Below are 14,933 nucleotides of genomic sequence, written 5' to 3'. Positions count from 1 at the left end.
ACACGGTCGCAAATCCGAGACGCTTACTTAAGGAACAAGTGCCATTAGCGTAGCGCGATGCATGTTACTCAGAAAAGCATTAACCGGTGACCATTGGAGGTACGCCAAGGGAAAGATCCACCAAGGCAGGGCGCAATCCTATCCGTGTTCAGATTTATTTATTTATTTTTTAAAAATCCCACTCCCAGCATTCCCTAGCCAGGGTAATCCTAGGCAACTTTAGTCGGGGAAAGAAGTCCTACAACTCTCAGCATTCCCCAGCCTTTAAAGCTGCATTCCCATGAACGTCATCTGAGTAGGTATGCATGTGTTTTAATAGTAAATTCTATGTTCCTGATTTTGTAATGTTGTAAGCCGCCCTGTGCGCCTTGATAGGCGGGTTAAAACCACGAGCACAAATAAAAAAAATAGAAATAAATAAACGCAAATCCTCACTAGGACGTGTTTCAACAAGCATAGGGTACCGACGGGGGTGGTGATGGTGGTGCACATATGTTCCGATTTTGCGCATATGCGCCACTTAATACAGTGGGAGAATAAAGCACGAGAAAAAGCGGGGGGGTTGCCTCCCGCCTCCCTATACTTGCAAAACAATCCAAATCTCTCCCCCTTCCCGTCGAGAAATGAAATGGTTCAGTCCTAATAAGCGCACAAAGCTCCCGCCTGCCGAGAACGGGGCGGGGGGATCCTGCTCACTGTTCTGTGCAGGCATGTGTCACGTGGGGTGCAAAGACCAAGGCAGGCGGGCGCGCGCCGGTCCGCCTCGCATTCCTTCCTCGCTCGCTCCCGCCCCCGCCCCCTTTTTTCCCCTCCTCATTCCAAGCGCAGTCGGAGCGCCCCTCCCCCTTTTCTCTCCCGCCTCAGCCAATAGGGAGGCGCCGTCGTTAACCCCTGCTAGGGCCGAGCGGAGCGGAGCTGTGGAAAAACTCTGAGGAGAAAAGAGGAGAGGAGAACGAGGCAGCGGAGCAGGAGGAGGCGGAGGCCGTGGCTTGACTCGGCTTGCCTGTCGTCGGCAACACCACCACCGGCGCCCAGGTGGCGACGAGGAAAGGACGGAGGCCGCTGCTGGACGAGGCGGGGGGGCGGGGAAGAGGACCTCGGAGCCCGGCAGCCGCCGGAGTCACCTTCCCTCCGGTGTCGAGAGCCACGAAGGAGCGGCAGCGCAGCCAGGCCTCGTCCGCGGTCACCGTGCGTGTGTGTGCGCGCCTGCCCCCCCCTCCTGCTTTCGTTCGTTCCCTCAGACCGGGCGGCCTGGCTTGACGGGTGGCAGCGCCAGAGATGATGCCGGTGAGCAACGTTGAGAGATCCCGGGATGGAAAGAGAAAATGGGGGGGGGAGGGGGGAGATAATCCTTCCCGGTCTTGTGTATAAAGGACGCTCGAAGACAGCCGCCGCCACGGTCAGGTCCCTCATGTCTTCTCCTTCCATTCCTTTTGGGCAGATCCTGATCCTAATAGAATAGGTTATAGGAAGGTGGGGGAGAGGAAGGAGAGCACATATCCTGTTTCCTCCCCCCCCCCCATAGAAAATGAAAACACACTCACGAAAATGCACACTGGGAAAGGATCCTGTCAAACCTCTTCTTCCGCCGCCTTTCCCCCTCTTAGCCAGCTGGATGTGACAGGGCCAGGCTGCTGGGGCTTTTCCTGGAGCTGACAGGATCGGAGCGGCGCTTTTGCTGGAGCCAGGAAAAGCTTACATCTCCCCCTGTTTTTAAAATTTGTTCATGGCGATTAGCTAATCTCTCTCCCGTTTTCGTTCTCCCCATCCCCGAAATGATCAGTCAGCTTGGGAGGAGGATTTAAACCGCTCCTGCTGTAAAATGGAAACAAAAAACAATCTCCCCCCCCCAAAAAAAAATCCCCCACCTGATCTGTAGTTAATTGCTAACAGGGTCTTCCTGGGCTTATGCTTTTCGTTTGTTATTGAAAGGTTAATGTCGTCGTCATTATGATTAATGGAATGCTGTGCTTTTTCAAATGTGTTGATTCGTTTGTTTAAGGTGTTGTTATTGTGGGGTAATCAGATGAGGAAACTGTGGAGGTGTGTATGGTGTCTAGCCTTTCATCGGGCATAGTCATGTGTGAGTCTGTCTCTCTGAATATGCATTAAAGAGACACTCGGAGATGCATGACGACAGGCCAGAGTGAGAAGCACGCGAACTGCAATCCTATGCATACTCATGTGTGGAAATGTTCACTGAATGCAGTGGGACTTGCACACGTACCCTACAGTCCTATGTATAATTGCTCAGGAGGCCACATTGGATGTGGCCACATTTATAATCGAGTAAAACATGCATAAGACCAGGCTGTAGGGTTCCTTCTCAACATGCATTTGTATTTATTAATTAATTTTAATGTATAATCTCACCCCCTCCTGATGATGCATGTATGCTTGCAGCTCTGTTCCTCTCAACATGAAAGAATACTGTCTTGGTTCGGTACATTGCCTTTTATTGCATTGGTAGGATATTTTTATTTCAAAAATGTTTCTCTGATGATGTGCTCTCTGTGTTGTAAATTTATTTTAATGCAGAAGGAAATGAATGCTCTGCTTTATGCAAATATATATCTTATTTATAACTACTTCTTAAGGTATTTGTTTTTCTGAATTGCTCCCCAACATGTGAAAGAATGGACTTTAGGAAGAAATATCTATTTTTAAAAATTCCAAAATAATTTCCCCTTAAAATACAGGAGGCAGTGAAATTCTGTGTAATACTTAACCGTATGGAAACAAGAGAATGATTGAATGTGAGTGCCATGAACTAGACTTTATTATTTTTTATTGTTCATGGTCAGAAGAATGCAGGAAGCAGTATAAATGTGATTTGTGTTGTGTTTAAGATAACAGTGTATGGTTTAAAATGGGAGCTTTAGAAAAGGCCCCTTTCCATATAAACAGTAAGACAAATGGACTATTCTTTTACTTTCCAGCACAGAAAAAATATTATTGTCCAATGGCTGTGTATTAAACTGGCAAAAACAGAGACATTAGAATTAATTGATTTACAGAGCCTGCTTATGATCTAGATCTCTGAAGTGAAAAACATTTACATGCATGTAATCTTACTGACTGTAGCTGCAGTTCATTAAGCACCTCCTCTGGAATATCTTCGATAACTTCATTGGCCCTATTCCAGTATAAATGTTCTTGGGATTGCATCCCATGAAGATGTGTGAATTGGATGTAGTTCTATTGAAAATTTGCCCATATAAGATTTTTGCTGTCAAGCATACATAATCCTAGTTTATAAATGAAAGATGAGTGTATATATTGTTAGAAGGCAGCTGTAAAACAGGCATAGTCAGTTTTACAGGCATAGTGTGCAACCACCGCTTACATCTTCTGAGTGCTGTATGGATTGTATGTGATTTTTTAGGCACAACTCATATGATTGTGGTTTTGTTTTTATTCTACTCCTTGTTTTATAACATTTATTTGTTAATGTCTATATTTGAGTTCATTTCATTCCTATATTAAATATTACTCTTCTTTGTGGTCATATGAGACCACAGTTATATTGGTGATTTTTTATTGCTACTTCAAAACCTTAAAAATATTTAGTAGCAATGATCAGTAAAGTTGATGCAATTAATTTTGAATCTGCATTTGCAGTTATATTTTGTTTAATTCAAGTAAAAATTACATTTGTTTTCCTTGCAGACCTTGAGCTACAGCATATCCTTGACTTTATTCTGTCATAATGCAGAAAACTGCATAGAAAACTTGAAACTATTATAATAAATCTTAAGTCCTGACCTTCAGCACCACGGTGCTTCAGTTCTAAGGCTCAGCATGAATGGCACATGTACAGAGGTGTGCCCAGTTGTTCAATGGCCTAGTTTTGTGAATGAAGAACAATAGTTACTTTGATTTGACCACAATAGTTTTGAGCCTATGGCAGCAATCCACAAACCACATAAAATGATTTAATCCCGTTGAAGGTGCTGTGGCTAAGCTTCATTAAGTGCTTGCACTTACTTTCTGTAATAAAAAGCCCACTATCCTCAAGTATCATGCTTCCTAGTGCTAATGCACAAATACACAAGTGTCTCCTTCAACTGGTGCTGCAACTAGTACCACATAGAATTTTGAAGAAAACAAACTATTTCGAAGGAAGATTACATTCAGAGCATCTCTACTCTCCTACACCTCCACTAGTAACCCACAGCTTTATTTTAGGCTGTGGTCGGGTTCATTTTTATTAAAAGTTGCCTTCCTGTCAGCTGTCCTACTAGTCATAGCATTTTCTAGCTGGGTTCTGCCACCACCACCCCCTTCAGTACTTTCTGGTCCCTTGCCACTCAGTTTCTTACAGGCTTTTGGACTGGAGGATTTGCATAGGGGTGGAACGAGGAATGGGTAGGATGCTGGGGGAAGAACAAAGCTGCAACACATTTTCATGCAATGAAAATGCTATTAGGAGTTGAGATATGGATTACAGCTTCAGGGGAGGGAAGGCCAAAGGAATTGTCTAATCCTGTCCCCGATCCTTTTCCACCTACTGGGTTTAGGCTGGATGGGAGTTAGAGCTGAACTGATTCCTCTCCTGACTTCCCACACCAGTTAGGAGATACATATGTTGATGTTCAGCTCCCGCTGATGTTCAGCTATCAGTGTGTGTGTATGATTTTCAGCTGTTCAGAATGTGACTTCTTTGCTACAAGTTTGGGGAAGCCAGTTATTCAAGTGTTGAGTGGGAAGGAAGTTTTTGATTATTTCGTTCTTAAAGCACAACAAACAGCATAGAGATAACCCTGAGATCCAAGAACTTAATTTTGTGGGAAAGTCTTTTGAAGAAATACTATGTAATTCTTATCAGAACCATACTGTGTAAGTCAGGTGTTGGCAACGTGGCACCCATAGCTGCATGGACACCCACCGATACTCCCAATTGTGCCTGCCATCTTCCTCACTTGCCCATTTCACACACCGCCCCCACTCTTACACCAGTGTTCCCCACCACATACTTCTGCAGCTTCCATCTCTAATGCTGCAGTGCCAAAGTCCTAACCAGGAAGCAGGAAAATCCCAGATTGGGAGATATCTGCTACCCCTTCCCCCAATCTCTGGCTTCTTGCTTCCTCATTAGGGCTTTGCTGCTGCTGAGGTGAGCACAGAGGTATACAGCAGAAGGGGGAAATCCTGGGCAAGGGCTGGCAATTGTCCAGGAGGGGGGGACGGGACATGAGGAAGGTATGTGAAAGAGAACGGAGAGAAGCCAGAGAGGAAGTGGGGGGACACAAGAAAAGTGAAAATGTCAAATGCGCCTGTGGGCCCACAAAAATATGATAGATGTGTCTGCAGATCCGAACAGGTTGCTTATCCCCGGTGTAGGTTCCTGTATTTGTCCTTTATTGAGTTGTATTTATACACAATATGCATTAGTGAAAACATCAATGTCAGTTCCCACTGTTGTTTCATGCCAAGAATGGAACCTAGAGTCAGAATATGTAGACAAAGGGTGGGGTGGTGTTCACTATTCTACGGGAGAAAATCAGCAGCCTGTAATTTGGGACACTGCTGTGTGAGGAAAACCTGCCTCTCTGGGTAGAGACACTGGAGTGGCAGCAGGATTAGCCTGCATCCCTGTAAGACTTTGAATCGTTCCCTTATTTGCTCCATTTAAGCAAATTGCTTTGTACCTATTACAGAAATTCAATTTACTTGGAAAATATTGTAGAGGGTGGTTAGGGGAGAAACCAGTACTTTTGGCACTGTTCCCACAAGAGTCTGCACTGGACAGGCCCTTTCACCACATGAACCCCACCTAGTATAATGACAGGCATCTTATTAGTTTGGAGAACTGGTTTTTTATATGTGTATGTATATTTTTGGGTTTGTCACACACCAGCATTTCTACTTTTGTCATGTTACACTATGACAAATGGGATCTGCTGCAATGTTATACTGAATATTCACAGAGCTTGCCTCCCTCTCTCTCTTTTTCCCCCCAGTTGTAACAATATTTTTACAATTTAAATTTCTATATTTGTACATTTAGCAACAGTGTCTTAATATAAAATATTAAACCAGTATTTACATTTATAAAATTACAGTAATCGGAGAAATAAATAAAAGGCAGCATCCAGTGTTGACAAGACACTAGTGCTGATGACATTCAGTGGCAAGTTGCCACTTTTCCTAGTAAGCGCTAATGATGTTGTGCTAGCGATAGTTTCCGCTTGTGCTGTGAAGGCATTTGATACTGCCCAAAGTAAGCAAACAGATAACCCACATTTTATTTCTAAGTTTTCCCTACAGATTATTTTGTATTATGTTGACCCCAAACAATGTATATGGTACCCAATGGTATAAGGGTTTATAGTGTCCCATAATCCATTGTTCCAAAATGAAACAAAACATTCTATTTTCCTATAAACCTTGCTTGCTGACTTGCGTCTCTAACACTTACCATCATATTTGTTAACTTGATCATAAAAACATAAGAAGAGGCAAGCTGGATCAGACCAAGGGTTCAGTCAGTGGCCAACCAGCTGTCAATCAGGAACCCACAAGCAGGACATGGATGCAACAGCACCCTCCTGCCCATGTTCCCCAGCAACTGGTACATATAGGCTTACTGCCTCTTGTAGTGGAGGTAGCGTATAGCCACCAGGACTAGTAGTCATTGATAGCCTTCTCCTCCAGGAATTTGACCAAGCGTCTGTTAAGCCATCCAAATTGGTGAACGTCACTACATCTTGTGGTAGTGAATTCCATTGTTACACTATGTGCTGTGTGAAGGAGTCTTTCCTTTGATCTGACCCAAATCTCTCATCAAACAGCTTTATGGGATGATCCTGGGTTGTATAATTATGACAGAGGGATATAGATATAGGCCATATCCCAAATGCAATCAATCTTTGCATCCTCAAGTGGGATTTTAGTTATAAGTAATAGCCATGTGGGCTGCAAACAGCAAATGTACAACCACTTTGATATTTTCTATGAGGATTACTCTCTTGACATAATAAAACAAGACTATTAACAAATCCAGTGGTAATTCAAACCCAATTATGTTTTTAATTTCTTCTAAACTCCAGGTCCAGTAACTTTTAATTTTAATACATGGACAAAAATATGATGTATATCTAGCAGATCTATCACTAACAGTGACAGCTTACTCCTATGTATTCTGTTTCATATTGCTAGGGTCAAATTTTGCCTACATACTAAATTTTAAAAACTTACTTTGAAATTTGCAATGTTTCTTGTGAGAAATATTTCCAAATCCATTTTAAACCTCCAAAGATCCATTTCCCATTTATTCTGATATTTGTTTCTTGATTATTGAAATCAGGTAGTAATTTTATATACAACTTTGTATTCCCCTCAAGTGAGTAGAGGATATCAATACCCAAAAATCTAAACAAACGTTCAAAGCTCCATGTTTACACAGCAGCTTGTTAAAAATATGCTTAACTTGGAGATATTGAAGAAAGGGAAACTGTACTTGCCTAATTTATGTTTTTATTATCTCATTTTAAAATAATTTTCTAAATTCTGTTAATCTGAAATCCTCCCATGGTCTCATATTTCCAAGCAGATCTTTATTTTCTAGTTTTTCATTGTACTATAGCTGTGAGAGGTGATAGCCCTTGCTTAACTTGATTATGGCTTTAGCTAGACCTAAGGATTATCCCAGGCAAATGGTGGGGTTGTCCCTGCCTGCTCCCAGGATCCCTTGTGTGTCATTTGGATGCACAGGGATGATCCCGGGACAATCCCGGGATATAGGCCTGGTCTAGCTATGGCCTTAGAGTTTTTTGCCAAACTGAGAATAAATTCCTTAATACTTGGGTTTAAATGATGGTTCTCTGTGATATGAAATATTTTAAACAAGCGTTGACAATTTTTCTTGTTCTAATATTGTTACACTATTCAACCCAATGGTGCAGCATAGCTGTAGCATAATACAATTTGATACAAAGAAATGCTAAACCATCAGCAGTAACCATAATGCCTGGTTTTCGTTCCTCCACTGATAGAAAATCTAAGATGCATTTTTGCCATTTTATAATTGGTATATTGGTCACTTGGCTATTTAGAAACAAAAAAGAATATGTGGTTAAATGTTCATCTTGATTATCAATATGCTTTCCAACCAGGAGATTTTTTTTAATTGTGCCCATATTGTTAGATCTCTTTTAATTTCTTGTATCTATTTATTGTAATTAATTAAAGTCAGATCTTCCTTATATTTATTGACTTCCCTTTCATCTTGCTCAACAGTCTCATGGTGGCCTCACCTTATCCTAGGGCAAGATAAAATTTGGATAATAAAACTAGTTCCTCAGAGAAGATATGAATGTTCTTCATTGGGGTATTCCCTTAAATTTTAAAGGATAAAAAGAGACCAGAAACATTTATATCAGTTATTCAATGTATAAACTGGTTAAGGCATTTGGACTACCTTACTGATAAGCCAATACGGTGTATTCTTCCCTACTAAAATTGTTCCCAAAGAACTCTAGATTATGTGCTTGTGATTATGCAAACATTAGCTAAACTTAAATTCACAGTAGGACAATAACTTTCTTAAGAGCGAGTAAACTGGCACAAAATAGTGAGTAAGCTTCTTTCAAGAACTGTTCCATCAAGCAGGATGTTAAACAAAATGGGGGAGGGGGAAATAGGCTGGAAGTTGCTCCCCAAGTTTGCAGTTCATAACTGTCTTAATTGGAATTCAGGAGGAGTTTTACAGACATAATTGGATTAGCCTTTCAAGGTACAAGATAGATTGTAATGCTCCTAAACATAATGAAAGCATCACTAAAGTATTTCTAACGCGAAAAAGGGGGAGAAACAGAGTGAGGTGGTTTCGTTTACAACCTGTTATAAAACTACTTTGAGAATAATCCAATTAAAAGATGGGGAATGTCTCCTAAATAAATATTGTCAGAAGTGTAAGATAAAATGCAGTTGGGTTTGGTTTACTGACACTTCCATATAGATCTGTAATTTGTACACATATGGTAATTTGCTCTGTGTAAAAAATTACATAAATATCTTTAAAGATACCAAAGCCATCCCAAATAGTTCTCAACAATTCAGTTAGCTATGCATACACTCATCTAGACTCTTCAAAGTAAAATAATCAGACGTGTCTGTCTGGTTCTACAGTTTGTTTCAAGGTTCTTACAGAAACACAGATGCCAATAAAATAAGAGGCTGCGTCATTGTGTCCCCATCTCTTTTATTTATTTGTATTACACTAATGGAAAAACTCAGTAGTATTGGCATCCTAAAATAGGGAGGTAATGGAAGACATGTTGGCAACTTCCAGTGCTTGGGTGTAGGCTACTAGTTTTTGCACTTAGGTTTGCCAGCTGAGCTTGGTCTCCTGTGCTTTTAACAGCTTGATGTGCAGACATTGGCAGGTGAAGCTTTTCATAGCACAGGGATAAACATAATCTTTACGTAAAGCTGCTGAGAAAGGTGTGGCTACAGTGGTAGGCTGGAAGGTTTGCAACCCTATTTTCAAACACATTTTAAAAACATGTTCACAGACCTGTTAGAAAAATAACAAATTGTAAGATTTTTAATCATTTTTTGTAGTAAGAATTGAGGTGGTTAGTTAGCTTTTGATCTGTCAGAGGGCAAAAGTAGGTGCACAAGCTAGAAAATGGTATCTGTGATCAGTCTGGCTAATGAAAGATGTAATTATTAAGGTGTGAATCTCTGTCTTGATATAGGACACCTATTCATATAATTAAAGAGGGAAGCATTCTGTCAGTACTGGGATGTATGAAGCCAAGGCAGAGCTAAACTTAACTACTTCTAGGCTAAGAAGCTAGCATTGCCAGGCAGCTCAAGCAGAGCAGAGCACATTGCTGTCAGAAAAAAATAGTCAAATAATACATTCTCAACTGTTCCACAAATTGGGCCATCTGAATGAAGCTTGTAGACCATCCATGGTTCACAGACACAATTTGAGAACCTCTGACTTATTGTGACATGAAAAATTGGCTCAAGGCTGGAGTCTGAAGGAGATAGTACTGCTAGCCCTCCACTTTGTAACTTTGAGTAGCTAATTGCAAAGAGCATCAGCATGCAGCCTAAAAGATTCCATCTCTGGGTTGTTTACCAGCCAGAGTTGGAACCCAGAGTTTAACCTAGGATTGTTTAGCCACTCCCATTCACAGTGAAAACAATCAAGCAGCAGGGTGGGTTTTTTCAAGTTTGGAAGAGGTTCTGCTTGTCAAAGAGGGAACGTTGGGTGTGGCTTTGTACCAACATTTCGGGGATTCAACCACTGTTCTGTTTGGTTGCTATTCACTTCTCTCTCTCTCTTCGGTAATGGTGAGACGTAGGCCACAGCTAGACCTAAGGTTTATCCTGAGATCATTCAGGGTTCACCCCTGCCTGAGCACTGGATCCCCTGTATGTCACCTAGATGAAGAGGTTTGACCCCTGGACAATCCAGGGATAACCCTTAGGTCTAGCTATGGCCGTATTCCCTTTCCATGAGGCAGGGAGATCCATGGGTTATTATCCCTGCCAGTAACAAAGATGTTGGACAGACTAGTTGCCATTGGCATCCTTTAACATGTCTCTCCTGGTTGGTGGTCACATTGATACAATCTAGGTTGGCCCCGCCAGTCACCATGCACAAGTTGCCTGTGTCAGACTTGATGAGGTCTGTGATCTTGCCCGTCTCCAGATCAATCTGGATGGTGTTGTTGACCTTGATGAGGGGATCTGGGAAGCGGATTGGGCGGGCATCATGAGTGACAAGGCAGGGATTCCTTTGGTGCCCACAAAGATCTTTCTAACATTACACAACATGTATTTTGCCTCATCTGGTGGGATTCAGTGAACAGCAAATTGCACTTTGGTGTCGTACATAAGGAGGAAGTGCTCACCCATCTTCTCGATGCTGATTACATCCACGAAGCCAGCAGAGTAGGTGATATCCATGTAGACCTTGCCATCAATCTTGATAAAATGCTGCATGCAGATCTTCTTGACCTCATCACTGGTCAGGCCATATTTTAGCCTGTTCCTGAGGAAAATGATGAGTGGGAGGCATTCCCTCAGTTTTTGGGAACCTGTTGATGGATGGGATACAAAGATTCCTGTCAGTGCTTTGGAGCGCTACACACTTGAGGTGCATCTTGGGTCCATGAGCCATGGCTGCACTCTGCTGAAAAAGGCAAGCAGCAGCGTTTTTTTCTTTAAAAAACAAAACTGGATTGTCACTATGTGTGAACTGTGCTATTATCTTAGTTCCAAAGTACTGGATGCTGGATGCATGCGTGGATGGAATTCAAGTGACTTAGGAGTGAGATAGTGAGCAAGGCTGAACAGCTGAAAATCTGCTTTAGGATTTTATTCTATATACTGATCAGGGACATACACAGCAATATTTTTCAAAGCCATTCCTCAGATTATGAAAAAGAAGGTAAAACATAAGCTTGGCATACCGAAGACTTATAAAGAAAACTTCTAAGCAGCCCATGGATTCCAAATATGTCTTAGACTGTAAAGTGGAAAAATATGAATAAAGTTTAAATATGTTACCCTCTGGCAATAATTTGATTTAAATTCAATGTATTTCGGCTGATTTATTTCCTTTCTTTTTATTCCTTTTTTTCTCTGTTGATTTTGTTTTGGAAAATTAATTAAAAAATCTATAAATAAATAATCTCCTGCCTTGTTAGACAAGGATTGCTGATTCACAGTAACAATCCTGAACAACCATTGAAACATCATCATATATCCCAGTTTATGTAAACAAGCCTTTAGAGTTGGAAAATGCTTCCTATGGTTAATTTTACCAGAAGTAATTTTAAAAGATTATTCTGCAATACCTCTTTCCTGCTAAGTAATAGCCTAATGAATAGATGCTTTCTATACTTATCTAAGAGTACCAAAGGAGATCTAGAATTTATATGTTGCATATTTATATTTAGAGAATAACATAAAAATCAAGTTGGAGCTATGACACCATTATATGAAGGTATTATTTTTAAAAATCCTTCTCCATGGTTACCAGTGCTCAGTTCTAATTCTGAAGGCTGCTTCAGCCATGAGTGCAGTAACTAGCATTTGGACTCAAAACCAATAACATTTTTCATTTAGTATGATTTGCTGTCATGCTGTGTTGAAGGCACTAATGTAAGTGTCTGAAACGATTGCTTAAACAAACCACTAAAGCAATCTCAGCATGTATCTCTGAATGTCTTAGCAGATTTGTAGCTTCATTTCTTCCTTTATATGCTTTGCCTTTATATTTTATGGAAACTTTATCTGTATGTACCATTTTAGATTCCTTGATGCAGAAAAGAACTGTAGTAGTCTGTGGGATGGGCATGTGTGTGTATTATATATTGCAGCTAAACAGAACTGTGTGCATAAGCAGTCTTTGTATACATATCATTTGTTGGAATGGGAACCACAGACTTAAATTCTATGCCCACTAAAAGTGAAGTCCTATATTTATATATTCAGAAGGCAGCTCCATTGATTTCAATAGAACCTATTCCCAGTTGTGTATATGATTGTAGCCTAACATACATCCAAGTGAGGATTCAATATATCCATACTGCATTGCTTGAATGGGATGCACATCTACACTCTTGTGCATCTAGCTGAATATATGCATATTGTTTGTGTATGACTAGAGTCAGATAGTTCTAGGAAAACAAAACTACTGGAACACTGTCCTTAGTATGGGGTTCACCTCTTGCTTGCTATCAGTATTATTAGTCTAGCATAAAGCCTTCTGACCCGGCTATCAGTGATAAGAGGCAGAAAATCTTCCAGTGGTTTATTTTTCTGCAGAAAAGTTTCCATTTCATAAGTTCATTAGTAAAAACGAATGTATGCTAATACCAAATACAATATTAGGTAAGCTTGGTAGTTTCAAAGCTGTGATTAATAATAGCAAGTATGTGAGAAAATGCATATATGTCATTGAAATACATATGTCTCAGAGTAAAATGGAACTAATAAGTAGTGACAGCAAAACTGAAGGTGCTGCTTTGTGGAAAAGAGTTAAACTCTGTTGAAATAATTGTCAGCATATCATGCACAATTATATGAGTGGTTGTCAGCATATCGCCTCTTTGGGTTGCTAAAATTTGTGAGTGAGTCGTTTTCAGTACTTTTGTCCCGTCCCGTCCCCTTAAATTTAAACAATGTAAATTTTACTATAGAACATACTATTTTCTTTAAATGCTCTCATTTTTACAAGCATTCCAATAAAAAATGTACATAATATAACTTTTAAGTCATGTTAAGTGTCCTTTAATTTCCCCCTCAAATATTCCAGGACGGTTTTCATTCATCACAGCTCCCTAGCCCTTGCACTTATCCTTCTGAAATGTTGCAGGTTTCCTGCCTAAGGACAGCTCCTATGACTTACGCCATTTTCAAACAATTTGCCAGCCCATCAAAAAAGGTGTGGAGAGAAGAAACAAATCACTCCTTCTCCCTCCAAATTTGAAGACACCGTTTCCACAAGAATGGCTGCACCAATCCTTCTAAAGTTTTGCACCTTTCTTAACTGGGGCCACTTCTACGCTGTATGCTTTTTTCATAACAGTTGCCTTCAAAGAATGTAGGTGGGTAAGCACATCCTGTTTTGGAAACCCTCAAACTGCATAGCAGAGGTGGGCAATTCAGAGAAGTCTGGGGGGCATGTACTGCAAATAGAGCTTGTGGCACAAGATAATATTATGAAGTGGCCTCCTTTTGCCAAGTGAGACTGGCTAAACTGGAACTTAAATCTGAGCCTTCCAGTTTTGTCCTCCTTTACTCCATGCCTACAATGTCTTGCTGAGTACTATATAAAGTGTTCAGAATGTACTTTTAGGCCAACAAGGAAGAGAGGCATGTGCCAACAAGTCTAAAATTCTGCAGATTGTGGATATGAATAGATGAGTGGGGTATACTTAACTGTGCTTACCATGCAGTTTTCCTTGATCAAGCTGGATTGTCCTGTTCGATAATGTTTAACTTGATGTAGCAACTTCTTCTTGAGCAAATCACTCAGAAGATGATTACTAGCTGCTGACATGAGTCCTGGTGTCTGGTGGGCTCTGTGTCCAATATACGGTAATCTTGCAGGGCTGGAGCTTTACCTAGGAGCCTCTGCCTATGTTCCATTCTTTGTTGATATAGGTCCTATAAATGAGGTTGCTCTCATTCTAAAGGACAGCTGATGCTTTTAATAGGCACCATTGCTTGGAGCTGAATGGAAATAAAGAGAGGACCAAACTTGTACACTGAACATGAGATTTCCTAGCCTTCATATAAATGTTTATCACTGTTACTTTTCCCTTATCAATGCAGAATGTTACCATCTTTGATCATGGAGATAAACTCTTATGTGCCACAGCAATGGTTGCCACTAAAATAGATATGGCTGTGTCTGCATTGGGTTGATTTTATAACCAATAGCTAAAGCTATCATGTGCATGTCATTGTCAAAGCAGGCTAAAACAGGTTTCAGAAAAGGATAAGGGAAACATTTTAGCTTTTCTACTTATGTAACGCAACAATCACTTTAAAATTGCCCATAGTTTAGATGTGCCGTTTCCTAAACTGAAGAGGCAGTTAGTACTACACATTTGATAAAGAGAACTCTGCATGTAAGCTTACCTAATTAGGTGAAACTCGATCCACCATATCTACTTGCTGTCACAACTATGCTCTGCCTTGTTTCATTAGGCGGACTTAATCTTGGCACGTCATTACCTCTTGTATTCATAAACCAGCAGACCAGAGGAGTATCCATTTAAGTAGATTCTCACACTAGCCTGTGCACTGAAACTATTTTAGATTCCAGCTTTCACTTTTCAATTTTTTTAAAAAAAAAACTTTTTTGGTTTGCAATTTACACATGAGGAACATTTTAAGAATGATTCTTGAAAGCGTCTTAAACAAATCAAAAGAGAATACTTGGCAACTGGGGAGGA

General features: G+C 40.6%; 1 protein-coding gene and 1 pseudogene across 4 annotated transcripts in view; one reads left to right on the top strand and one right to left on the bottom strand.

Annotated features, from left to right (window-relative positions):
• Window positions 1-1,199: 1,199 nt before the first annotated feature.
• PPP1R13B (protein phosphatase 1 regulatory subunit 13B) overlaps window positions 1,200-14,933 on the top strand; it is a 67,716-nt gene continuing 53,982 nt past the window's right edge. For all 4 annotated transcript variants that reach the window (XM_063118108.1, XM_063118107.1, XM_063118106.1 and 1 more), the window contains exon 1: window positions 1,200-1,287. In XM_063118108.1, coding sequence (XP_062974178.1) covers window positions 1,279-1,287 — 9 coding nt within the window. In that variant the 5' untranslated portion in view covers window positions 1,200-1,278. The remainder of the gene's footprint in view (window positions 1,288-14,933) is intronic.
• Window positions 10,455-14,032, bottom strand: LOC134391910 (small ribosomal subunit protein eS4-like; annotated as a pseudogene).

Source organism: Elgaria multicarinata, chromosome 2, assembly GCF_023053635.1.
Source record: "Elgaria multicarinata webbii isolate HBS135686 ecotype San Diego chromosome 2, rElgMul1.1.pri, whole genome shotgun sequence".
Lineage (NCBI taxonomy): Eukaryota > Metazoa > Chordata > Lepidosauria > Squamata > Anguidae > Elgaria > Elgaria multicarinata.
The sequence above is the reverse complement of the archived record's forward strand: the minus strand, read 5'-3'. Positions and strand labels throughout refer to the sequence as shown.